Source organism: Hemiscyllium ocellatum, chromosome 7, assembly GCF_020745735.1.
Source record: "Hemiscyllium ocellatum isolate sHemOce1 chromosome 7, sHemOce1.pat.X.cur, whole genome shotgun sequence".
NCBI classification, from domain to species: Eukaryota; Metazoa; Chordata; class Chondrichthyes; order Orectolobiformes; family Hemiscylliidae; genus Hemiscyllium; species Hemiscyllium ocellatum.
In genome coordinates this window covers 95,823,197-95,849,076 of record NC_083407.1, presented here as the reverse complement: position 1 = coordinate 95,849,076, position 25,880 = coordinate 95,823,197, and the positions used below count along the sequence as shown (strand labels likewise).

At 42.0% G+C, this 25,880-nt stretch overlaps 1 protein-coding gene across 12 annotated transcripts in view; it reads right to left on the bottom strand.

The window, feature by feature from the left end:
* hdac4 (histone deacetylase 4) overlaps nt 1-25,880 on the bottom strand; it is a 494,585-nt gene that overhangs the window by 310,996 nt on the left and 157,709 nt on the right. For 10 of the 12 annotated variants that reach the window (XM_060827518.1, XM_060827517.1, XM_060827519.1 and 7 more), the window contains one exon: nt 12,147-12,218. In XM_060827518.1, coding sequence (XP_060683501.1) covers nt 12,147-12,218 — 72 coding nt within the window. Of the gene's footprint in view, nt 1-12,146; nt 12,219-13,500; nt 13,639-25,880 lie in introns of those variants that run through there. The other 2 variants (XM_060827520.1, XM_060827529.1) reach the window with 2 other exon arrangements.

Below are 25,880 nucleotides of genomic sequence, written 5' to 3'. Positions count from 1 at the left end.
AGTAACCCACACAGGCCCATTCCCCTAATACTCTACATTTATCCCTGACTAATGCACCTAACCAACACATCCCTGAACACTATGGCAATTTAGCTGGCCAATTCACCTAACCTACACATCTTTGGACTATGGGAGGAAACCGAAGCACCTAAAGGAAACCCATGCAGACACAGGGAGAATGTGCAAACTCCACACAGACGGTCACCCGAGGCTCGAATTGAACCCGGGTCCCTGGTGCTGTGAGGCAGCAGTACTAACCAGTGAACCACTTATGGGGTTATAAACCAGTTATGTCCCCCTGTTTCACGTTTCTTATTTTAGGAAGGACATCAGGGCCACAGTAAATCAGTTATGCAATCACAAAAGATGACAAAATGAAATGAAGACTTTAGTTCTGGAAAGAGACAGAGATTTTACCAAATGTTCAATATAAATCAAACTCATACAAAACATTATTTCCATAGTCAGTGAAATAATTACCAGAGAACAGTAGCTTCCAGTCAAAAATAAATGAAGAGATAAACTGAAACTTCTTTACACAGGGAGGTGTTAGCACAGAATATCTCCGACAATGGGGATGATGTAAGTAGAATCAAAAGCAACTTTTGGAGAAGAATAAATATTTGAAGAAAAATCGAAAATACTAGCAAGAAAGGGCAGGGAAATTAGATCACTTCTATTGGTCCTGCAAAGGTGCAACAATTTTAATATCCCTCCCTACAACACTAAATTCTATAGTTCTATGAAAAACTGAATGTACATGGTCCAGCATATTTCATAACAATTCCAACTTTTCAAATCACCACTTCCATAGAGTCATAGAGATGTACAGCACGGAAACAGACCCTTCAGTCCAACCCATCCATACTGACCAGATATCCCAACCCAATCTAGTCCCACCTGCCAGCACCCAGCCCATATCCTTCCTATTCATATACCCATCCAAATGCCTCTTAAATGTTGCAATTGTCCCGACCTCCACCATATCCTCTGACAGCTCATTCCACACATGTACCACCCTCTGCGTGAAAAAGTTGCCCCTTAGGTCTCTTTTATATCTTTTCCCTCTCACCCTAAACTTACGCCCTCTAGTTCTGGACTCCCCGACCCCAGGGAAAAGACTTTGACTATTTATCCTATCCATGCCCCTCAATTTTGTAAACCTCTAAAAGGTCACCCCTCAGCCTACGATGCTCCAGGGAAAACAGCACCAGCCTGTTCAGCCTCTCCCTGTAGCTCAGATCCTCCAACCCTGGCAATATCTTTGTGGATCTTTTCTGAACCCTTTCAAATTTCACAACATCTTTCCGATAGGAAGGAGACCAGAATTGCACGCAATATTCCAACAGTGGCCTAACCAATGTCCTATACAACCGCAACATAACCTCCCAACTCCTGTACTCAGTACTCTGACCAATAAAGGAAAGCATACCAAACGCCTTCTTCACCATCCTATCTACCTGCGACTCCACTTTCAAGGAGCTATGAACCTGCACTCCAAGGTCTCTTTGTTCAGCAACACTCCCTAGGACCTTACCATTAAGTGTATAAGTCCTGCTAAGATTTGCTTTCCCAACATGCAGCACCTCGCATTTATCTGAATTAAACTCCATCTGCCACTTCTCAGCCCATTGGCCCATCTGATCCAGATCCTGTTGTAATCTGAGGTAACCCTCTTCGCTGTCCACTACACCTCCAATTTTGGTGTCATCTGCAAACTTACTAACTGTACCTCTTATGCTTGCATCCAAATCATTTATGTAAATGACAAAAAGTAGAGGGCCCAGCACTGATCCTTGTGGCACTCCACTCGTTACAGGCCTCCAGTCTGAAAAACACCCCTCCACCAACACCCTCTGTCTTCTACCTTTGAGCCAGTTCTTTATCCAAATGGCTAGTTCTCCCTGTATTCCATGAGATTTAACCTTGCTAATCAATCTCCCATGGGGAATCTTGTCGAACGCCTTACATCTACTGCTCTGCCCTCATCAATCTTCTTCGTTATTTCATCAAAAAACTCAATCAAGTTTGAGAGACATGATATCCCATGCACAAAACCATGTTGACTCTCCCAAATCAGTCCTTGCCTTTCCAAATACATGTACATCCTGTCCCTCAGGATTCCCTCCAACAACTTGCCCACCACCGAGGTCAGACTCACTGGTCTATAGTTCCCTAGCTTGTCTTTACCGCCCTTCTTAAACAGTGGCACAACGTTTGCCAACCTCCAGTCTTCTGGCACCTCACCTGTGACTATCAATGATACAAATATCTCAGCAAGAGGCCCAGCAATCACTTCTCTTGCTTCCCACAGAGTTCTCGGGTACATCTGATCAGGTCCTGGGGATTTATCCACTTTTACCCGTTTCAAGACATCCAGGACTTCCTCCTCTGTAATGGGGATATTTTGCAAGATGTCACCATCTATTTCCCTACAGTCTATATCTTCCATATCCTTTTCCACAGTAAATACTGATGCAAAATATTCATTTAGTATCTCCCCCATTTTCTGTAGCTCCACACAAAGGCCGCCTTGCTGATCTTTGAGGGGCCCTATTCTCTCCCTAGTTACCCTTTTGTCCTTAATATATTTGCAAAAACCCTTTGGATTCTCCTTAATTGTATTTGCCAAAGCTATCTCATGTTTTGCCCTCCTGATTTCCCTCTGAAGTATGCTCCTACTGCCTTTATACTCTTCTAAGGATTCACTCAATCTATCCTGTCTATACCTGACATATGCTTCTTTCTTTTTCTTAACCAAATCCTCAATTTCTTTAGTCATCTAGCATTCCCTATACCTACCAGCCTTTCCTTTCACCCTGCTAGGATATACTTTCTCTGGATTCTTGTTATCTCATCACCGAAATAATTCCCTTAAAGAAGATGTCACAAATTATTTCAGAGGTACTGGGGAAGAAACAGCCATATTTAAAAAAGTATTGATGTACATTTGCATGGTGCCTTTCATAAACAATTCCAAAGCTTTTCGCAGTCAGTGATGTCCTCAGAAATACATTCAAACGTGTATTAATTTAACAAGGGAAAAAAGGGGAGCATTGAGGAGAAGAAAGTTGAAGAATCAAAGGAACTGTTCAGAGTTAGACCTAGTTAAATGACAACAAAGCTGCCAATATCGAGCCAAAAGTAGTGGTTTAATTGCAATGTTCTCCTTTATTTCCTGAAATCATCTTCTTTATTTAAGAATGTTTCTGGAATTACTATAATATCTTAAATCTATTTTGGAGTTACAAGATTTAGAGATAAACCAGACTGTATGTGCTAAATCAGTTTTTCCATAATTCGAGAACAAAAGAATAAGCCCTGTTTAAAAGGTAGTTTGCTTGCAGTTTTACATAGAACATAGAACATTACAGCGCAGTACAGGCCCTTCTGCCCTCGATGTTGCACCGCCCTGTCATACTAATCTGAAGCCCATCCCACCTACACTATTCCATGTACGTCCATATGCCTTTCCAACGACAACTTAAATGCATTTAAACTTGGCGAATCTACTACCGTTGCAGGCAAAGCATTCCATTAGGAATTTCCTATTCCTTGGATGCTGCCTGACCTGCTGTGGTTTAACCAGCAACACATTTTCAAAAGCATTCCATACCCTTACTACTCTCTGAGTAAAGAAACTACCTCTGACACCTGTCTTATACCTATCTCCCCTCACTTTAAAGTTGTGTCCCCTCGTGTTTGCCATCCCCATACTTGGAAAAAGGCTCTCCCTGTTCACTCTATCTAACCCTCTGATTATCTTGTATGTCTCTATTAAGTTACCTCTCAACCTTCTTCTCTCTAATGAGAACAGCCTCAAGAAACTCAGCCTTTCCTCGTAAGACATTCCTTCCATACCAGACAACATCCTAGTAAATCTACTCTGCACCCTTTCCAAAGCTTTCACATCCTTCTTATAGAGCTTTGTACAGCTGCAGCATAACCTCCTGGTTCTGGAACTCAATCCCTCTATTAATAAAGGCCAAAACACTGTATACCTTCTTAACAACCCTGTGCTGACTGTCCCTGATCAGATTATTCTTTTCTAGATGGTTATAAATCTTATCTCATAACTTTTTCCAACACTTTACCAACAACTGAAGTGAGACTCACTAGTCTGTAATTACCAGGGTTGTCTCTACTAGCCTTTGTGAACAAGGGAACCACATTTGCTATCCTCCAGTCCTCAGGCACTATTCCTGTAGGCAATGATGATTTGAAGGTCAATGCCAAAGGCTCGGCAATCTCTTCCCTTGCTTCCCAGAGGATCCTAGGATAGATTCCATCCGGCCCAGGGGCAATCTGAAGGGTTTTGTGAAGGGTAGGTCGTGCCTAACAAATCTTATTGAGTTTTTTGACAAAGTTACCAAACAGGTAGATGAGAGTAAACTGGTTGATGTGGTGAATATGGATTTCAGCAAGGCGCTCGATAAGGTTCCCCATAGTAGGCTAATATTTCTTGTGAAAATTGAAAGGAAAATCCTAAGATACAATCGCTAAAAGTTTGGTTTAAAATATCCTGAAAATACATTGTCATGAAAACAAAATTAAACATTTATGAATACCAAACACCCTGCTTATTCACATTTTGAATTGCTATCTCAAAATCAAAATTGAACTGCAAGTGTATGGACTTCAATCAACGTTGTCCATTATGTTCTGTGCAGTCCAGCAATTGGCAAGTCGGTCAGAGGACTAACAATCACTAAGACAACGCATGCAAGAACAATCTCAGCTCAAAGAAAAGGGTTCCAAAGGGAAACCCAGAGAGGGTTTTCAGCAGGTGCTCCAGTTTCCCCCCACAATCCAAAGATCTGCAAGTTAGGTGGTTTGGACATGCAAAATTACAGATAGTGCTCATGGATTTGTAGGTTTGATGCACTAGCCATTGGAAATGCAGGGTTGCTGGGATAGGATAGGGGGATGGGTCTGAGCAGGATGATCTTTGGAGTGTCAGTATGGACTTGTTGAGCCGAATGACCTGCTTCCACACTGTAGAGGTTCTATGGAAAGGAGAGGGAAAAAAAAATTGGGTAGCAGGGAGATGAACACAAAAAGTAAAATAGAGTATGAGTGAAACTATATAAAGAACACAGAAAGAAAGTATCAAGTTCCAGGTTTTCAACTTAAATGGAAAAAATTACTGACTTATCTACTGTGCGTAGTTGAACTTGCAAGGAGAATCTTTCAAGCATGAAAATGTAAAGAAATATAAAGAGAATCAATGTTTGGGGGAGGAGGAAAAAGGAAATCACAGGCTTTTTTTCAGTGCATCTGAAGACAGCCCAAGTTCAAGTTCAGTCAGTAGACATCAGCGCAATCACTCGATCTATCTATATATCATTTTAATGTTACACAAGTGCATTAGTGACCTAATGCCAGAAGATTAATCTCTGTGAACTGTTCCGTTCTCAATTTTATCACATTGAGAATAGCCTCCATTGTATTGAGTGGCACTATCACCATGCTAAATGGGACAAATTTCAAATAGATCTAAGTAACTCAAGACTGGGCATCCATGATGTGCTGTCAGCCATCAATGGCAGCAGAATTGTACTCCAGCGAAATCTGCAACCTCATGGTCCCACTCAATCATTACCATCCAGGGGATCAATCCTGATTCAATGAACAGTACAGGAAGGCATGCCAGGAGCAGCACCAGGCGCACCTAAAAATGAGTAGGCTACTTGCTGAAGTACCAAACAGGACTACTTGGATGCCAAGCAACATAAATATCAAGTGACAGAGCCTAGCAATCCCAGAATCAACAGATCAGATTTAAGCCCTGCAGTCCTACTACATCCAGTCGTGGATGGTGGTAGACAATTAAACTGGAGCAGGTTCCACATACAGGATATATCCCCATCCTTAGTAATGGAAGTGCCCAACATATTAGTGCAAAAGATTATGCTGAAGCATGTGCAGCAATCTTCAGCCAGATGTACCGAGTAATGATCCATCTTGGCCTGTTCCAGTGGTCCCCAGTATCATATATATCAATCTTCAGCCAATTCGATTCACTCCACGCAATGTCGAGAAACAGTTAGGACACTGGATACTGCAAAAGGCTACAAGTCCAGACAACATTGGGCAACAGTTCTGAAGACTTGTGCCCCAGAGCTTGCCACTTCTCCAGCCAAGTTGTTCTAATAGAGTTCAAACACTGGGACAGAGTGTGAAAACGCTAGGAGTTGAGCTGAGTGTGGGCATTGAAGAATATAAATCTTAATCTTTTGCCCTCTTAAAATCTAAAATGGAGTAATGGAAGTTCTTGTTCTTTCAGGCCTAAGGCAAGTTTAAACAAGCTTTCTGACTTCTGTAGTTAATTAAACTAATTAAGTAAACTTGTTAAATCCCTTTCTTGTAGCAAGGTAGACCTGAACACTATGAAAGCAAGGCCTAAAGTGTTCCCAGCATGGAGGCAAACTGCACGAGTGAAAGCACTGGGTTTTGATTTAAGTGTGGAAATTGAGGGAACTGGATTGGGAGGCATTGCTGTGTCTTGTTCTGGCCATTTTAGCAAGGGCTGCTTTGTGGTTGAGGTGCTGCTGGTTAGATCCAAGACCAACCCTAGGTGAATGCTTGGTTCAGAAGGGTGGGCATGAGGCTGGAAGAACATAGCAAGCCAGGCAGAATCGTATGATGTAGAAGGGTTACACCAAAATGTAGAATTTGGTGTAACCCTTCTTCAAGAATGGGGGTGGGTTGGGGGAGCTGCAGATAAAGGGGGAAGATGGGTGCAGGGTGGTGAAGTGGGGTGAGTGAAGGCAGGAAGAGGGTACAGCCTGGGTGGTCAATGGGAGGAATGAATCCAGTTGGTGACAGTGAGAAGGAGGGGCTGGGAAGGGAGTCTGGGGATGGGGAGTGGGGTTATTTGAAATTAGAGAACTCAATGTTGAGTCCTTTAGGCTGTAGGGTGCCCAAGCTGAAGATAAGGTGCTGTTCCTCCAATAGGTACTGTGGTTTGTTTTGGCAATAGAGGAGGCCAAGGATGGTCATGTTGAAATGGGCAGTGACTGGGAGGTCTGGTCAGTCCCTGCAGATGTGGCTGCGACGCTTGGTGAGCTGCTCCCTAAGGTTACGTTTGGTCTCCCTGGTGTAGAGAAGACCACATCAGGAGCATCTGATACAGTAAACTAGGTTGGAAGAGAGGCAGGTGAACCTCTGTCTCACCTGGAAGGACTGCTTGGGGCCCTAAGTGGAGGTGAGGGGGATGGTGTACTGACAAGTTCTGCATTTTTTTTCTGTTGCTGGGGAAGGTACCTGGGTGTTTGGTGGCAGGGATGGCGTGAGCAGTAATAAGGTAAGGGCAAGGTTAGACCTTTACCCCCACCCTCCCCAAGTCTGCTAGTTGTTAAAGGGGAAGAGATAGCAATCAGTAGAGTGGAAAGTACCTCCTGTCCAATGTGGGAGATCAGGGAGCAGTTGAATGTTCCTGGCACTGTCTGCAGGAAATATGTCCTGCTGCAGCTCCTATCACACCACATGGATTGGTTGGAGCAGCAGTTTGAAGAAGTGAGTAGCATATGTGGGACAGAGCATGTGGAAAATAGTAACTTCAAGGAGATGGTAATACAGCAGGTTCAGCCAGGTAGCTAGGGTAACTACCAGGAGAGATAGGCATGTAGTGCAGGAATATCCTGTGGCTATTCCCCTCTCAAACAAGTATACCATACAGTTGGGAGAAACGGCCTCTCCGAGGAAAATAGCAGCAGCAGCAGCAGCAGTAGCAGCTAGGTCTTTGGCACCACGACTGGCTCTGTAGTGAAGCAGGTAAGGCCAAGTCGAAGGGAACGATTATGATAGAATCAAACAACAGATAAAAAGACCTTCAATCCATCTTGTCATGCTGACTGAAATTTCCCCATCTAAACTAGTCCACTTGCCTGCATTCGGCCCCATATCCCTCGACCTTCCTTATTCATGAACTTATCCAAATGTCTTTTAAATGCTGTAACTATATCTGTAGCCACCACTTCTGGCAGTTCATTCCACATATGAACCACCCTGTTTTGAAAACATTGCCCCTCAGGTCCCTTTTAAACCTTTCTCCTATCAAAAATAGGGGATTCTCTCGTCGAAGCAAAGACAGGTGTTTCTGTGGCTGCGAGCGAGACTCCAGGATAGAAAGTAGCCTCCCTGGTGGCAGGGTCTGGGATTTCTTGGAGTAGTTGCAGCAAACACTCAAAAGAGGGGGCATGAACAGCCAAAGCACATTGCACACATTTTCTACTAATGTTGCTGGTACTAAAAGCATGAGATCTTGCAGAGTGAATATAGGGAGTTGGGTGGAAGGTTAAAAAGCAGGACTTCAAGGGTAATTATCTCTAGCTTACTCCTGGTGCCATGTGCTAGTGAGAGTAGGAATAGGAGGATAGGGCAGATGAATATGCGGCTGAGGAGCAGGTGGAGAGGCAGGAATTCAGATTTTTCAATCATTGGGATCTCTTCTGGATTTGAAGTGACGTGTACCAAAGGAACAGGTTCAGTCTGAACTGGACGGAGACCAATATTCTGCTGATGACGTTTGCTACAACTACTCAGGAGGTTTTAAACTAGCAAGGGGTGGGACCCTCAGCAGTAGTGAGACAGAACAGAAAGTTGAGGCTAGTCCAGAGACCAAGTTAATAGACAAGGCAGGCAAGAGCACAGGAGAGAATGAGGAAAGACTGATTAATTAAACTGCATTTGTTTTAATGCAAGAGGCCTGACAGATAAGGAAGATGAACTCAGGACATGGGTGAGAACGTGGGACTGGGATAATATTACAGAAACATGACTGAGGGAGGGACAGGATTGGCAGCTCAATGTTCCAGGGTACAGATGCTATAGGAGCAACAGAAGTGGAGGCAAGAGAGGGCGGAGAATGGTATTTTTGATTAGTCAAAATATGACTGTTGAGAGGATATTTCTGAGTCCAGTGAAGCTTTATGGGGGGAAACTGAGAAATATGAAGGGGGGTGATCACTTTGATGGGATTGTACTATAGGCTTCCCAATAGTCAGTAGGAATATCTAGGGAGATCACAGATAGCAGTAAGAATAATAGGGTTGTAATAGTGGGGGATTTGTAACTGTCCAAACAGACTGAGACTGCAATAGCATTAAGGGATTGGATGGGGAGGAATTTAAGTTTGTTCAAGAAAACTTTATTTAAGATGTAGATGGCCTTAGTGGAAAAGGGGCAAAACTCAACCTCTTCATGGGAAATAAGACAGGGCAAGTGACTGAGGTGTTAGTGGGGGAGCACTTTGGGGCCAGTGACTGTAATTCTATTAGTTTTAAAATACTTAAGGAAAAGGATAGGCCTGATCCACAAATCAAAGTCCTAAATTGGTGCAAGGCCAATTTTGATGGAATGAGACAGGAACTTTCAAAAAGTTGATTGGGAGAGGCTGTTTGCAGGTAAAGAGACATCTGTCAAGTTGGAGGCTTTCAAAAACAAGATAAATGAGAGTTCAAGGCCAGCATGCCCTTGTTACTGTGAAGGGCAAGGCTGGCAGTAGGAGGAAACAAATATCTGACGAGAGATATTGAGGCTCTGGTCAAGAAAAAGGAGGTGGCATATATCAAAGATAAACAGCTGGGATCAGGTGAATCCCTTCTGGAGTATAGGGGGGTGCAGGAGTATAATTAAGAGGGAAATCAGGAGGACAAAAACAGGATATGAGATAGCTTTGGGAGATAAGGTTAAGCAGAATCCAAAGAGATTTTACAAGTATATTAAGAGCAAAAGAGTAGCTAGGGAAAGAGTAGGGCCCTTTAAAGATCAAGAACATCTATGCATGGAACTAGAGATGGGTGAGGTCCTCATCAAAATATTTTGCATTAGTATTTACTGTGGGGAAAAGACATGGAAGCAAGGGAGCTTGGGGAAATAAGCATGATGTTTTGAAAAGAATCCATTACAGAAGGGAAGGTCCTGGAGATCTTAAAACACAAAGATAGATAAATCCCTGGTACCTGATCAAGTGTATTCCAGGACATTGTGGGAAGCTAGGGAAGAAATTGTGGGGCCCAGAGCAGACATTTTGTATCACTGACAGCTACGAGTGAGGTGCTAGAGACTGGAGTGCGGCTAATGTTGTACCATCATTTAAGAAAGGCCGCAAAGAAAAGCCAGGGAATTACAGGCCACTGTGCCTGACGTCAGTTATAGCTAATTCGCAAGAGCGGATTTTGAGAGACAGGATCTACATTCATTCGGAAAGGCAAGGACTAATTAGGGATAGTCAGCATGTCTTTATGGTAGGAAATCATGTCTCTCAAACTTGATTGAGGCTTTTCCAAGAGGAGACCAAGAAGATAGATGAAGACAGAGTGGTAGATGTTGTTTACATGAACTTGAGCTAGACCTTTGACAATGTTCAGTGTAGTAGATTAGTTAGTAAGGTTAGATCACATGGGATCCAGGGAGAGCTAGCCAAGTAGATATAAAATTGACTTGACGGTAGGAGCAGATACAGGGTAGTGTAGAGGGTAGCTGTTCAGACAGGAGGCCTGTGACCAGTGATTTGTGGTAAAGGATCAGTGTTTGGTTCATTTTTGTTCAACACTTCCATAAACAATTTGGATAAGATGATAAAAAGCATGGTTAGTAAGTTTGCAGATGACACCAAAATTGGTCGTACAGTGGACAATGCAGAAGGTTATCTAAAATAGGACATGATCTTGAACAGTATATACATGGGTGGTCAAAAAGGCATTTGGCACGCTTGCCTTCACTGATCACTCCTTTGAGTACAGGAGTTGATACGTTATGTTGAGGTTTTATAGGACATTGGCTTTTCTGGAGTACTGTGTCCAGTTCTGGTTGCGCAGTTATAGGAAGGATATTATCAAGCTGGAGAGGATTCTGAAGAGACTTACCCAGGATGTTGCCAGGTCTGGAAAGTTTGAGTTATAAATAAAGACTGGGATCTTTTCCACTGGAGCATGCCTGATAGAAGTTTATAAAATGAAGTATAGATAGTTGATGGTAGTTGTCTTTACCCTAAGAATGAGGAATTTCAATACTACGGGGCACATTTTTAAGGTAAGAGGAGAGACATTTAAAAAAACCCAAGAGGCAAACGTTTTCACAGAGGGTGGTTTTGCACGTGGGAATGAACTTCCTGAGGAAGTGATGGATTTGGGTACAGTAACAATGTTTAAAAGCTATATGGATGGATACGTGAATAGGACATATTTGGAAGGATACAGGCCAGGAACAGGCAGGTGGGACTAGTTTAGTTCGGGATTATGATTGGTGTGGACTGGTTGGACAGAGGATCTGTAAAGCTACATCCAGAACCTCAACCTGAGCTACAAATCTTCTCAAACCACGCTAGGTGTTACCATCACCAAACCCCCCAACTATCAATACCCTAAGGGCTACCACTGACTAGAAACACAACTGGACTTGCCACGTCAACACGGTGGCTACAAGATTAGGTCAGAGGTTAGGAATACTGGCAGGTAACTCACCTCCTGCCTCACCAAAGCCTATCCATCACCTACAAGATATGAATTGGGAAATATTCTATCACATTCCTATTTGCCTGGAGAGGTGCAGCTCCCATCACATTCAATAAGCTTGACACCATCCAGAAAAAGGTGCCTGTTTGAATGGGACCACATCCACAAGCACCTACTCCCTCCACCTCTAATGCGCAGTAGCAGCTGTGTGTTCTGTTTACAAGATACACAGAAATTCACCAAAGATCCTTGGACAGCACCTTTCAAATTTATAACTGCTCATCTAGAAGGACAAGGGCAGAAGATTTGTGGGAACACCACCACTTGCAAGTTCCCCTCCAAGCCACTTGGTCAAAATCCTGAATTTCTGACTTGGAAATATATTGCTGTTCCCTCACTGTCACTTCACCAAAGGACATGGTGTTCAAACCATAGCCAGTGGACTGCAATGTGTCAAGAAAGTAGCTCTTCATCACCTTCTCAAGGGCAACTGGGGATGGAGAACAAATGCCAACCAGCAACGCCCACGTCCCATGAGTTTAAAAAAAACACTTCAGAATGAACAAAAACACAGCACCAAGTATTCATTTTAAAATAGTTTCCTTCCTGAGGGTTGGCAAATTCTAAAGGTAACTTGTGACTTGATTTTATTAACTAAATTAATCTCAATTTAAATTTTGATCTTACCAGTACTGGGCATGTGATTGACTCTTGAAGGGGTCAGCAACTCAATCGACTGATCTCGACCGGAAAGTCCATCTGAAAGTGAAAAGAATTCAGTTTCATAAATAGTCTGCAACATCTGTTGTATTTCCAACAGCATGGGGCGCTGGGGTGGGGTCAAATAATCAGTTTCCCTCCAGCATGGTACTTTTGACTGATTTTTTTAAAACAAAAGTTTACATGCAGCGCACGCCTAGCTAGATATGAAGCAGACCGTCCAATCATAAACAATGGAGCCGCCTCGGAATCTGTAATATTTCATTTCGCTAAATTATCAGAATTTCTCGTCGTTTTCCAAGCTGTACTCTAATAATGCACTTGTAATTGGCAAAGTCACTGAAAATACATTTTCAACCATTCGCCACAGACAAATAAACACACTGGGGAGGCAGAGAAAGACAGACATTTCATTGTCGGTAAATCACATGAAAATGTGGCTCATTGTTGACAGAAACCGAACCCTGGGAGGTGGGAGCTAAAAATAGCCTGAACATTGCAGGGGATTAAAATGCATAAGCTCAAGGGGAACGCGGTACGTTAGGACTCAAGGACCAGTGAGAAATAGTTCTGTTTCTGGTCAGGAAACGTCATCATCATAAAAGAATAACAAAAGTGAATGAAATCGAGAGAACAACGTATTTATTTCAAATTGCTTTATACACAGACGGAATGTACACTATTTAACTTTCGAATTTGTTACCCACACATACAGTGGGTCATCTTACTCTATTCTGCATTCTCTGCTGGATGGGTATACGTTTATGACAATCTATTTTATTGGAAGATTAGGCTTTCGTTTTAAAATGACATTTTGTGAATCTTTTTCGCATTGGACGGACTATTTCAGATTCCTCTCAACTTCACACTAATACAAAAGAAAACAATTATCAGCAGTTCAACTTGTTTTGGAATTCACCTCCGTTCGATTGCCAATTCTCCAGTTTCACTTCGCTCTCACACATTTAACCCTTTGGTGAAAGAGGTGCTACCGTCTACTCGCCGTTCTTAAAATCTAATTTCGTCTAATCGGAAAGCCATCAAAATTCAGTTGTATGAAAATGTAACATAATTACCAAAGTGCTATTACAGTACAATAACAGAAAATCAAACCTAAACAGAAAATAATTCAGTTCCATGACATCGCCCAACAAGCAAATTGTTCCAACCCTTTTCGAAACAGCCAGTCAATGGTAATCCTGGCTTTTTGTTATCGATGCTAACACAAGCTATCGTCTACTGCATATTCAAGCACACGCAAAAATACATAACAATCAAAATAAGAGGTCCGGCTTGGAGAAGCGCTGCACGTCCCACTTACAGTGATTCCTGTACCTTGCAGGCGGCTTGGAAAATTTCTGCATTGTGACACCTTGCACAAAATCCAATCAACTGTTTATCTACAGCGATGCACGAGTAAGTAACGACGCTTCTTTTAAAATATGAAACGCTTGAGACTTGGAATATACCCCCGAGTTTGTTCTGACAGCTTTCACCAACACATTGTATAAAGACAGAAAGCACCTCCACTAGCAGGCGATAATGACGCAATCAGCAAGGAAATGACCCGATTTCATTCAATTCTTGCGAACAGAATAAAGTCATTGTATATTCTGCAAGCAGAAGAGCACTGTTCAATGTGGCGCCGCCAAAGTTGCGTTGCATATTATTTACATTCAAAGCGGGAGAAAGCGAGTTGGTGAACACAGATCAGCTCTCATGTTGGATTCCCCGGCCACAATCGAAAAGCACAAGACAGTTCACTAAGACCTATCTGCATTAGAGTGTACCTATTCTCCTCTATTTTGAGAGGCTTGGGGTTTCCACAAAATCCGTCGAAAATTAAAACTAAGTAGCAAATTGAGCCTTTTTTCGGCAACAAAATATCCCTCTTCAAATGAAATTGTAAATCTGTCTGTTTTCACTTCGCTGCTGATCTGCCCAAATTTTGTTACATAACTTTTTACACATGCGTACATCACCGGCAACTGGCAGGTCAGACCATAGTTCATAGGGGCAGCTGAACTGGGTGGACGTGAGAATGTTCAAAATCCTCATCGCATTGAGATGCTATTGTCAAGTTGTCGCCTGTTATTAGAATATAAAAGGGACCTATATTGCTAAAATATCCGACATGAACGTTAGCACATTGCAAATTTTGCGAACTAGTTTAATATTATAAGTTATAAGCAAATTTTATGTAGGAACCCTACTGCGAATTTTTTTTAACAGAAGTGAGGGCAGTGAAAGTAATAACGAGTCAGATTAGGTCATTTACAACGGTGTAAATTAATTATTAGCTTTGCATTAAATTTAAATGAGCCATTTTTAAAAAAAAATCATTACTCACGAACATATAGTATTTGCAGATGAAATAGGCATATCTTCTTAATTTGTTACAAAGAGTACGTATACTAAATATGGCAGATCATGACAAAGCATTAATAGCCATAATTCTCAAATTCATTAAAATACTTAATCTACACTGAAATTGGCATTTAATAATCGAGCAGCAATTCTGTAAGATAAAAAGGTGTATTATAATAAATACCACTCCCATACGAATTTTAAGTAAAGAACACCACCAAAGCACGTCACAAATTGACAAAGAAGTTGAACTGGATTAGAGTGGTACTGGGCTGAAAATGTGTTGCTGGTTAAAGCACAGCAGGTTAGGCAGCATCCAAGGAACAGGAAAATCGACGTTTCGGGCCAGAGCCCTTCATCAGGAATAAAGGCAGAGTGCCTGAAGGATGGAGAGATAAATGAGAGGAGGGTGTGGGTGGGGAAAACGTAGCATAGAGTACAATAGGATGAAGGTGGTGGGTCAGGGAGGAGGGTGGGGGAAGGTAGCAAAGAGTATAATGGGTGAATGGGGGTGCACCCCCTTTATCTGCTGGCTTGATGGTGAGGTCGGGATTGCAGCAGAGGGAGTGGGGAACTCCCCAAATACGTTCGAGACACCACCCATGCCCTCCACCCCCTCAAAGACTTCCGTTTCCCTCATCTTCACCATGGATATCCAATCCCTCTACACCTCCATCCGCCATGACCAGGGCCTCCAAGCCCTCCGTTTCCTCCTCTCCCGACGCAACCAAAAGCATCCTTCCACTGACACACTCATTCGTTTGGCCGAACTGGTCCTCACCCTTAACAATTTCTCCTTCGAATTCTCCCACTGCCTCCAGCCCAAAGGGTTAGCCATGGGCACCCGCATGGGCCCGAGCTATGCCTGTCTTTTTGTTGGCGATGTAGAACAGTCCATCTTCCGTAGTTACACCGGCAACACTCCCCACCTCTTTCTCCGCTACATTAAAGACTGCATTGATGACTCCCGCGAGGAGGTTGAGCAATTCATTAACTTCACCAACACATTCCACCCTGACCTTAAATTTACCTGGACCATCTCTGACACCTCACCCCTCTTCCTGGACCTCTCCATCTCCATTAATGACGACCGACATTTTTTACAAACCCACCAACTCCCACAGCTACCTGGATTACGCCTCTTCCCACCCTACCTCCTGCAAAAATGCCATCCCATATTCCCAATTCCTCCGCCTCTGCCATATCTGCTCCCGGGAGGACCAGTTCCACCACAGAACACACCAGATGGCCTCCTTTAGAGATGCAATTTCCCTTCCCATGTGGTTAAAGATGCCCTCCATTGCATCTTATCCACATCCTGCACCTCCACCCTCAGACCCCACCCCTCCAAACATAACAAGGACAGAACCCCCCTGGTGCTCACCTTTCACCCTACCAACCTTCGCATAAACCAAATCATCCGACGACATTTCCGCCACTTCCAAACGGACCCCACCACCAGGGATGTATTTCCCTCCCCACTCCTTTCCGCCTTCCGCAAAGACTGTTCCCTCCGTGACTACCTGGTCAGGTCCATGCCCCCCCCAACAACCCACCCTCCCATCCTGGCACCTTCCCCTCCCACCGCAGGAATTGCAAAACCTGCGCCCACACCTCCTCCCTCACCTCCATCCAAGGCCCTAAAGGAGCCTTCCACATCCATCAAAGTTTAACCTGCACATCCACTAATATCATTTATTGTATCGTTGCTCCCGATGTGGTCTCCTCTACATTGGGGAGACTGGACGCCTCCTAGCAGAGTGCTTTAGGGAACATCTCCAGGACACCTGCACCTATCAACCACACTGCCCTGTGGCCCAACATTTCAACTCCCCCTCCCACTCTGCCGAGGATATGGAGGTCCTGGGATTCCTTCACCGCCGCTTCCTCACCACCAGACGCCTGGAGGAAGAACGCTTCATCTTCCGCCTCAGAACACTTCAACCCCAGGGCATCAATGTGGACTTCACCAGTTTCCTCATTTCTCCTTCCCCCACCTCACCCCAGTTCCAAACTTCCAGCTCGCCACTGTCCCCATGACTTGTCCTACCTGCCTATCTTCCTTTCCACCTATCCAATCCACCTTCCTCTCTCACCTATTACCTTCATCCCACCCCCATTCACCCATTATACTCTTTGCTACCTTCCCCCACCCTCCTCCCTGACCTATCACCTTCATCCCCACCCCCACTCACCTATTGTACTCAGTGCTACTTTCTCCCCACCCACATCCTCCTCCCATTTATCTCTCCACCTTTCAGACACTCTGCCTCTATTCCTGATGAAGGGCTTTTGCCTGAAATGTCAAATTTCCTGCTCCTCAGATGCTGCATGAACTGCTGTGCTTTTCTAGCATCACTCTAATCCAGAATCTGGTTTCCAGCATCTGTAGTCATTGTTTTTACAAAGAAGTTGAACTCCAAACCTGGGGAAAGAAGTTAAAGGAGGACAGATAGCTTGGTCAAATGACATTTTAAGAAGGTTTTGAAAAGATGGGAAGGTATTTCACAGAAGAGTAAGTCAGGGTCACTATGGTCACCTGGACAAATCAGGGATTTGCAGACTGAAATGTCAAGAAGAGGTGACTGACATGGGAAAGGAGAAGATTGCAAAGATAAGGTTGAGCATAGCAATGGTTTAGAATCATAGCACGGAAACAGACTCTTTGGTCCAACTTGTCCATGCCGACCAGATATCCCAACCCAATCGCGTCCCATCTGCCAGCACCCGGCCAATATCCCCCCAAACCCTTCCTATTCACATACCAACCAGATGCCTTTAAATGTTGCAATTGCACGAGCCTCCACCGCTTCCTGTGGCAGCTCATTCCATACACGTACCACTCTCTGTGTGAAAAAGTTGCCCCTTAGGTCTCTTTTATATCATTCCCCTCTCACTCTAAACCTATGCTCTCTAGTTCTGGACTCCCCCAACCAAAGGAAAAGACTTAATCTGTTTAGCCTATCCATGCCGCTCATCATTTTATAAATCCCTATAAGGTCACCCTTCAGCCTCCAACACTTCAGGGAAAACAGCCCTAGTGTATTCAACCGCTCCCTATAGCTCAAATCCTCCAACCCTGGCAACATCCTTGTAAATCTTTTCTGAACCCTTGCAAATTTCACAACATCTTTCCAATAGCAAGGAGATGCAATATTCCAACAGTGGCCTAACCAATGTCCTGTACAGCTGCAACATAACCTCCAAACTCCTGTACTCAATACTCTGACCAATAAAGGAAAACATACCAAACGCTTTCTTCACTATCCTATCTACCTGCAACTCCACTTTCGAGGAGCTTTGAACATGCACTCCAAGGTCTCTTTGTTCAGCAACACTTGATGAGTATGAAGACTTAAAATTTAATGCATTGTACATATAGGTCAGACAATACATGACTTTTTAAAAATATTGCAAAATCATTGTTCTCATAGTTTAGATAATACTTAAAGTAAAGGGAAGAAGATGCATACTCCTTGGAATCTGACGACTGAATATAGGGTTTATTTTAATATGGCTGAATACTAACATTTGTTATCAACTACCGTTAACTGGAGAAAACACTAGAAATACTTTGGATTTCAAAATTTACTTGGCATAAATTGGCTAATTACCTGCGAATATGTAATTTTTTAAGCACAAATCAATTCTCATAAATCCAATTGCAGTAATCTTTAAATTTATCCAAAAGGGAAAACATTATAGAGAAAAACAATCTGATTCGATAAGTTGTTGAACCAGCATTCTTCAAAGGTTCAACAAATTCAATCTTACTTTATGACCAGACTACAAAGAAAGATCAAGCTTCAATTTAATGCCAAAAAGGAGATGTTGCATGCAGAGAAATTATCAAATTTGTAAATTTATCTCCATCTGGCTCTGTTAATCTTGGCAATTTCCGAGCCTAATCTTCACTGACCTTTGTGTATGTGAACAATACATGAGTCTACAGAAGGTGTTCCAATTTCTGTGCTATTGTCCCCTTCATTTTACCATAAATAGCACACAAATCTGTCTTCATGAACATGCACTACCACTATTTCATTTAAAATCTTCCATTTAAAAAAGTGTGGGCTCATGCTACTGGCCCTACAGCCAAAATAACCTAAAATTCCAAATTAGTATCATTATTTTAATGATCATATTGAGTGCTCTTTCTTTCTTCTGGATTTTAACAGATTGACTAAAAAAAAATGGTAACAAACTTACTGCAATCAACAGATAGTATCGTAGAGTCATATTGTTAGATACCTCAGTAAGCAGCAAATAACCCACCTTCTGACTCCCCAGAGCCTGTCCACCACCAACAAGGCACAAGTCAGCAGTCTGACGGAATACTCTCTACTTGGTTAGATAGTGCAGCTCCAAAACACTCAAGAAGGTTGACACCATCGAGGATGAAGCAGTCTGCATAATTGGCAACAGATCATTAGACATTCACTCCCTCCACTACTGATGCATAGTTATAGTGGTCTTTACCATCTACAAGATGCACCTTCGAATTTTACCAAGGCTCCAAAGACAGCAGCGCCATCCAAGCACTACGTAGAGGGATAAGGGCAGCAGATACATGGGAATCCCACAAACTGCAAGTTCCTCTCCAAGCCACTCAGCTTCCTGAAATGGATATATTGCCATTCTTTCAATGTCACTGTGAGATAATTAAAGGGCTAATTTGATCTGCTGACCTGCAGGAAATTGGATGTCTTGAGGGTAGAGTGGTATGCATGTCTTAGGGTGGGATGTCTATGTCTTACACGTAGCATGTAAGGAATTTACATTCCCATCCCTGGCGATTCAGAGCCATTTGCATGGCCATATCCTAGATATTCAGAGTAAAAGCATTTATGTTACCAACCCCTGTTCAGAATCAATAAGAACATTGCAATTCAAATTCTGACTACTCCATGCAGTTAAAAAAATATTCACAACAGATCTGGCCATCTAGGGATGATTTACATTACATTGTTTCTGGAAATGATGTGATCACTACATTGTGTCTTGAGTGGGATGTGACTGTGGGGGAATGGCTGGGGATTGTCTTGTGGGCGTTACTGACTGTAATGTTACACTCTTGTACTGTATAAAGGAAGGACTGTTTCTTTTGCTCAGAGAGATCTTTGACACGGCTCTGCAAGCCCTGTGAAGTGTGTTAATCGTTCCTCCAGAAAGCTTGTACTTTTTCATAAAATTTTGGTTGTTCACAAAAGTTGGCGTGTTGCAGTTGCACCAAGTCTGTAAGAATCAAGAAAAATAACCTAACAACTGGATCAAAATCCTAGAGCTCCCTCTGTCACAGCACTGTGGCCATACATACATAAAGGTGGATGGCAGCATTGTAAGGCAGCAGCTCATCACCATACTCCCATGGACAATTAAGGATGAGCAAAAAATGCTGGCCCAGCCAGCAAAGATCACATTCCCTGAAATAAAAAAAATACTATCCAAGCTAAGGTCCCAGCAGACTTTCTTTAAAAAGTCCAAGAAATGTGTGTATTCTCCAAAAGCTGACCAGAGGTCCAAAACAAGTTCTTATCAGTTTTGTAATACAGCACCTATGATGTTTGCAGCACAAGTTAACTCCAGAATTCAAAACGTTGCTCACTGTCTCATAAAATCATTATAGAAAAGCATACCAAAAATATACAGTTGTACAAATATAGAATAGGTAGTTTTATTTTCATTGGTTATCTGTATTAAAATATAAATTCTCCCCTTAATGATAAAATCCATTTTGGGATTAATTCATGTTTTTCTAAAAACATTGCTATGGCTTAATTAACAAGACTTAATTTAGTTTATTCAGATGAAATTTTAAAGTAGTCTATCCACTTAAGAGAATTGATGAGGAATAAAATTTGTAGTTAAACATGCTTGGTGTGCAAATACCTTAAGGCAAATGGATTTATCTTGCATAATATAGCAAATGAAACAAAACATGTCGCACATTTATGTCAAATTTATTGCAATTCAAAGTGCACCATAACTTTTATAAATATACTCATTATAAAAGTATTAAAATATGATGTGACTACAAAGTATTTTCCTGCTAGCATAGTGAAAAATATGTATTAATACTGGGTATCGGAAATTCTGGAATTATGACCTGCAGTTTGGCCCGCAGTTGTGCCCTTTGGTCAATCTCTCCACTATATCCCTAAGCACTGCTAGCATGTGGCATACTTATTTTTGGCAACAAACCTGTAAAATAGAAGAATGCAAAGACTCAAGATTTTCTTTCTAAAATGGACATTTAATTTTCAACAAATGTTAATATTTACGTTGCAGAATGAAGGAAATTCAACAGATTAAAGAAATAATCTTTTCTCATTATCATTTCTACTTATCTAAAAATTTAAAACCAAAGCCACCATTTTATCCCTGCCAGATGCAAATAGAGTGTGCAGGAAAACAATACATAATCCTTGTAATGTTCGTCAAAAAGAGAGAACCTGAAATGATTTTTTTTATTTTCAAAAGATTTCTTTGTGAGCCAAGAGACATACAAGCCATCCATTAAACTTGCAAGGTTGTGTGCTGCAATTGCCTTGGACCAAGGGATACCATCACAAGTCCAAGGTTTATGCTGGTTTGGGAATGTTCCCATGAATCCCTGATAGTGGTTACCTGATGCACCCACTATGAATATTGACCACTAGTACTGCAGCATTCAGGAGTCAGTATGTTCAAGCTTATAATTGAGGTCAGAGTAAATATGCTCTATGCTCTCAACAAGCCAGGGTGAGCCTGACATTCAAACACTAGCCCACTGCTCACCCAAATTCAAAACTAGTGCTCTTCTGTAAACTACTTGATACCATACCACTGTGGTGGTAATGGGCTTGAAACTGTCGCTGTGTGGTACAGGGAAAAGCACTGAAACCACAAGTGTACAGGGAAGAGATTTAGACTCAGAGTCATTCAGCTGTATAGCAAAGAAACAGATCTTTTGCTCCAACTCATCCACACCGACCAGATATTAAAATTAATCTAATCTTATTTGCCAGCACTTGGCCCGTATCACTCTAAACAGTTCCTATTCATTGACCCATCTAGGTGCCTTTTAAATGTTGTAATTGAACCAGCTTCCACCACTCCCTCTGGTAGTTCATTCCACATGCGCACCACCTTCTGCATGAAAATGTTGTCCCAAAGGTTCCTCTTAAATCTTTCCCCCTCACCTTTGTTACAACACGGGGTAAAACCTTCTGATTATTAAATTAAACACACAGAAAATCTCACCTCGCCTCATAATCTGTTAAACTTTGAGTGACAGAGAACTAGGAGGAAAAAGTGAGGTCTGCAGATGCTGGAGATTAGAGCTGAAAATGTGTTGCTGGAAAAGCGCAGCAGGTCAGGCAGCATCCAAGGAACAGGAAATTCGACGTTTCGGGCATAAGCCCTTCATCAGGAATGAGCAAAGTGTGTCCAGCAGGCGAAGAAAGACTCACTGAAATCCTTGTAGAGGGAGGAAGAGAGCTTCTTCAAGGAAGGCATCCTTGCAAGAGGATTCGCAGTAGGTTAAAATCTTCGCGGAAAAAGTGAGGTCTGCAGATGCTGGAGATCAGAGCTGAAAATGCGAATCCTCTTGCAAGGATGCCTTCCTTGAAGAAGCTCTCTTCCTCCCTCTACAAGGATTTCAGTGAGTCTATCTTAGCCTGCTGGACACACTTTCCTCATTCCTGATGAAGAGCTTATGCCCAAAACGTCGAATTTCCTGTTCCTTGGATGCTGCCTGACCTGCTGCACTTTTCCAGCAACACATTTTCAGCTCTGATCTCCAGCATCTGCAGACCTCACTTTTTCCTCGAAGATTTTAACCTACTGCGAATCCTCTTGCAAGGATGCCTTCCTTGAAGAACCTCTCTTCCTCCCTCTCCAAAGATTTCAGTAAGTCTATCTTAGCCTGCTGGACACACTTTCCTCATTCCTGTTGAAGGGCTTATGCCTGACAGAGAACTATCCAAATTCCACTATTTAAAGAAAAAATAACAATTTTATTCATTAACTCCAAAAAAGAGAACTTTAAACAACAACTAAGTACAATTGTAAGCCTCCCTTCTCTTAAAAAAATGATATCTACCAATCTATAACAATATACTGATTCAATAAAGCCCAGATTAAATTTACAGCAAATCAATTTTCAAAACCAGTTGTCATCTGCAGGTAAAAAACTTCCTCTGTTTACAGATTCCCCTGAGTCCTCTTTGGTCTTCTCTTGCAAAGATGTTTCATATGAAAAAAGTACCTTTCAGAAATAAGGGTTGTGGGCAATCATTCAAATGGCAGATGGTGATCTTTCTCTGGCAAACTGTCCAAAATGCCTGCTTTTTATATCCCATTGTTTTGACGTTGTCAAAACAGTAGAATTCAAATTTGCATGGATTTTAATACCTTGGGGTATAATTTAAATTGATTGATTGAATTCGAATTGATGTGAAAACAACTCGTATCTGAGTTACAGCTCAAATGTTACATCTCCAAATTGTCCAGTACACTTTGTGTCTGCAGTCAGTCACATACAGGTGCCTGTATTCACACTCTCTTAAAGGTACAGTACACACCTTCAACGTCATAACATCTTAAATCTATGTCTGCTAATCTTGGACTCCTCTACCCAGGAGAAAACACCTTGGCTATTCACCCTATCCATGGTCCTCATGATTTTATAAAACTCTAAGGTAAACCTCACCCTTCAGCCCCCAATGCTCCAGAGAAAAAAGCTCCAGCCTGTTCAGCCTCTCCCTATTGCTCAAACACTTCAACCTTGACAACATCCCTTAAAACTTTTCTGAATTCTTTCAAGTTTCACAACATCCTTCCGGTCGGATGGAGATCAGAATTACATGCAATATTCCAAAAGTGGGCTAACCAACATCCTGTATGTTCGAACATGACCTCCCAACTCCTATACTCAATACTTTGACCAATAAAGGAAAGCATACCAAACGCTGCCTTCACTATCTTATCTGCCTGCAACTTTCAAGGAGCTATGAACCTGCACTCCAAGATCTCTTTGTTCAGCAAAACTCCCTAAGAACTTGCCATTAAGTGTATAAGTCCTGCTAAGATTTGCTCTCCCAAAATGCAACAACTTGCATTTATCTAAATTAAACTCCATCTGCCACCCCTCAGCCCACTGGCCCATCTGATCAAGATCCCGTTGTACTCTGAGGTAACCTTCTTTGCTGTCCACTACACCTCCAATTTTGGTGTCATCTGCAAACTTAATAACTGTACCTCTTACCCCCACATCCAAATCATTTATATAAAATGATAAAAAGTAGTAGACCCAGGAACGATCCTTGTGGCTCTCCACTGGTCACTGGCCTCCAGTCTGAAAAACCCTCCACCGCTACCCACTGTCTTTTACCTTTGAGCCAGTTCTGTATCCAAATGGCTAGTTCTCCCTATATTCCATGAGATCTAACCTTGCTAATCAGTCTCCCATGGGGAACCTTGTCGAACGCCTTACTTTAGTCAATATCGATCACATCTACCACTCTGCCCTCATTAATCCTCTTTGTTACTTCTTCAAAAAACTCAATCAAGTGTGTGAGATGCAATTTCCCATGCTCAAAGCCATGTTGACTATCCCTAATTATTCTTTGCCTTTCCAAATACATGTACATCCTGTCCCTCAGGATTCCCTCCAACAACTCGTCCACCACAGACGTCAGGCTCACTGGTCTACAGTTCCTTGGCTTGTCCTTATCATCTTTCTTAAACAGTGGCACCATGTTGGCTTGTTAGCTTTTCAGAGCAAGCAAAGAGTTCACAGCAGGTAAACAGTTCATAGAAGAGTTTGGAGCTCTTCGTGGCCCCCCTCCACTTTACTGGAGCCTTTGAAATATTTGCCACTCCATCTACCTCTAGCTGGCTTTGGAACTCAGACTCAACATTTAATTTGCTTATCTTACTTCACAGAGAAAGATTGTGAGACAATGTAATCGTAGACAAAACAAAACAGTTCATTAAAACAGTTATTCAATACAACTAATAGTGCTAACTCATTTTTATTTCATGGTGAAAATCAAAACTATTGATTGCAGTCAATCCTATGGCATATTCGTGTAAAGGGAAAAAACTATTACATTTAAACAAAAAACTCAAACACAATAATGTCTAGCTTTCATGTTCATAATAATGGTGAAGCTAACACTCACTACCACTATGGAGTAAATCTGACAGCAACTTTTGAAGTCTGCACATGAGAAATCCAAAAGTGATGGTCAGAGACATCCCACTCTGTCACATAGTTTGCCATAACAGTATCTTCTCATTTGACTCAACATTGCAAGATATGCAATAGAGTCAATTTAGAGCACAAGCCCATATTTCCCACTGGATTAGCAATAACGGGTAGGACTGGTACATTTAAGTAAATCTCTAATAATGTGAACATTAATAATTACTGCCATATGGCTTCTCTGGCTCAAAAGAATTAACTTTATAAACTTAGTGTCAGATTTTTTCTAATGCCCCCTCGATTCTCTCTTTTAATCTTGGGAAATATTCTGTACTTGATTTAAATCTAATTTAGACATTTAGCTCAATGAAGATACATCAATCTGGTTGAAGAGTCTCACTTTTTCTTCTCTGCCACAGATTTCCTGTAAAGGGCATCACAGTAGGTCAGAAATCAATTTAGAGCAAGTCTTCAAAACGACCTTAAAAGTTAACAGTTTGCACAATGTCTTCATGTATAAAATACTTTCTTGTGGCATTCTCGGGATGAATATTAAGTCAGCAGAGTTATCATGTATTATCAATGCTCTTCCCTAGTGATTTCTGTGACCTCTTTAGACTGGGAGACAGAGGAATTTAGAAGCATACTGTTTTATTTTGTTGTACAAGGGAAATAATGTGCAGGTATAAAATATCAGAAAAAAAAATCCAGATTACTTTTCAAAAAACTGTTCATAAGCAGAAATCAGAACTGAGCCCCATATTGTTATCTACTTGCTGTATCTTGTCAACACCATCCAAATACATGAGCACCAAGCAGTTAGCTAACACATGTATGCTGACAACACACCAACTCCACATCTTTATTTTGCCATTGCTTGTTTTTTTATTCTATTCAATCATGGGATGAATGTTTAATTATTGCTAATCCCCAATAGCCCTGGAATGGAGTGACTTCCCAGGCTATTTCAAAGGGCAGTTAAGAGTCAACCACATTCAGTAGGCCTGGACTCTCACATTGGCCAGACCAGGTAAAAATGACAGATTTCCTTGCCTAAAGGACATTAGTGAACCAGTTGTACCTTTATGATAATCAATAGTTATATGGTCGCCATTAGGCTAGCTTTTAATTCCGGATCCTTTAAA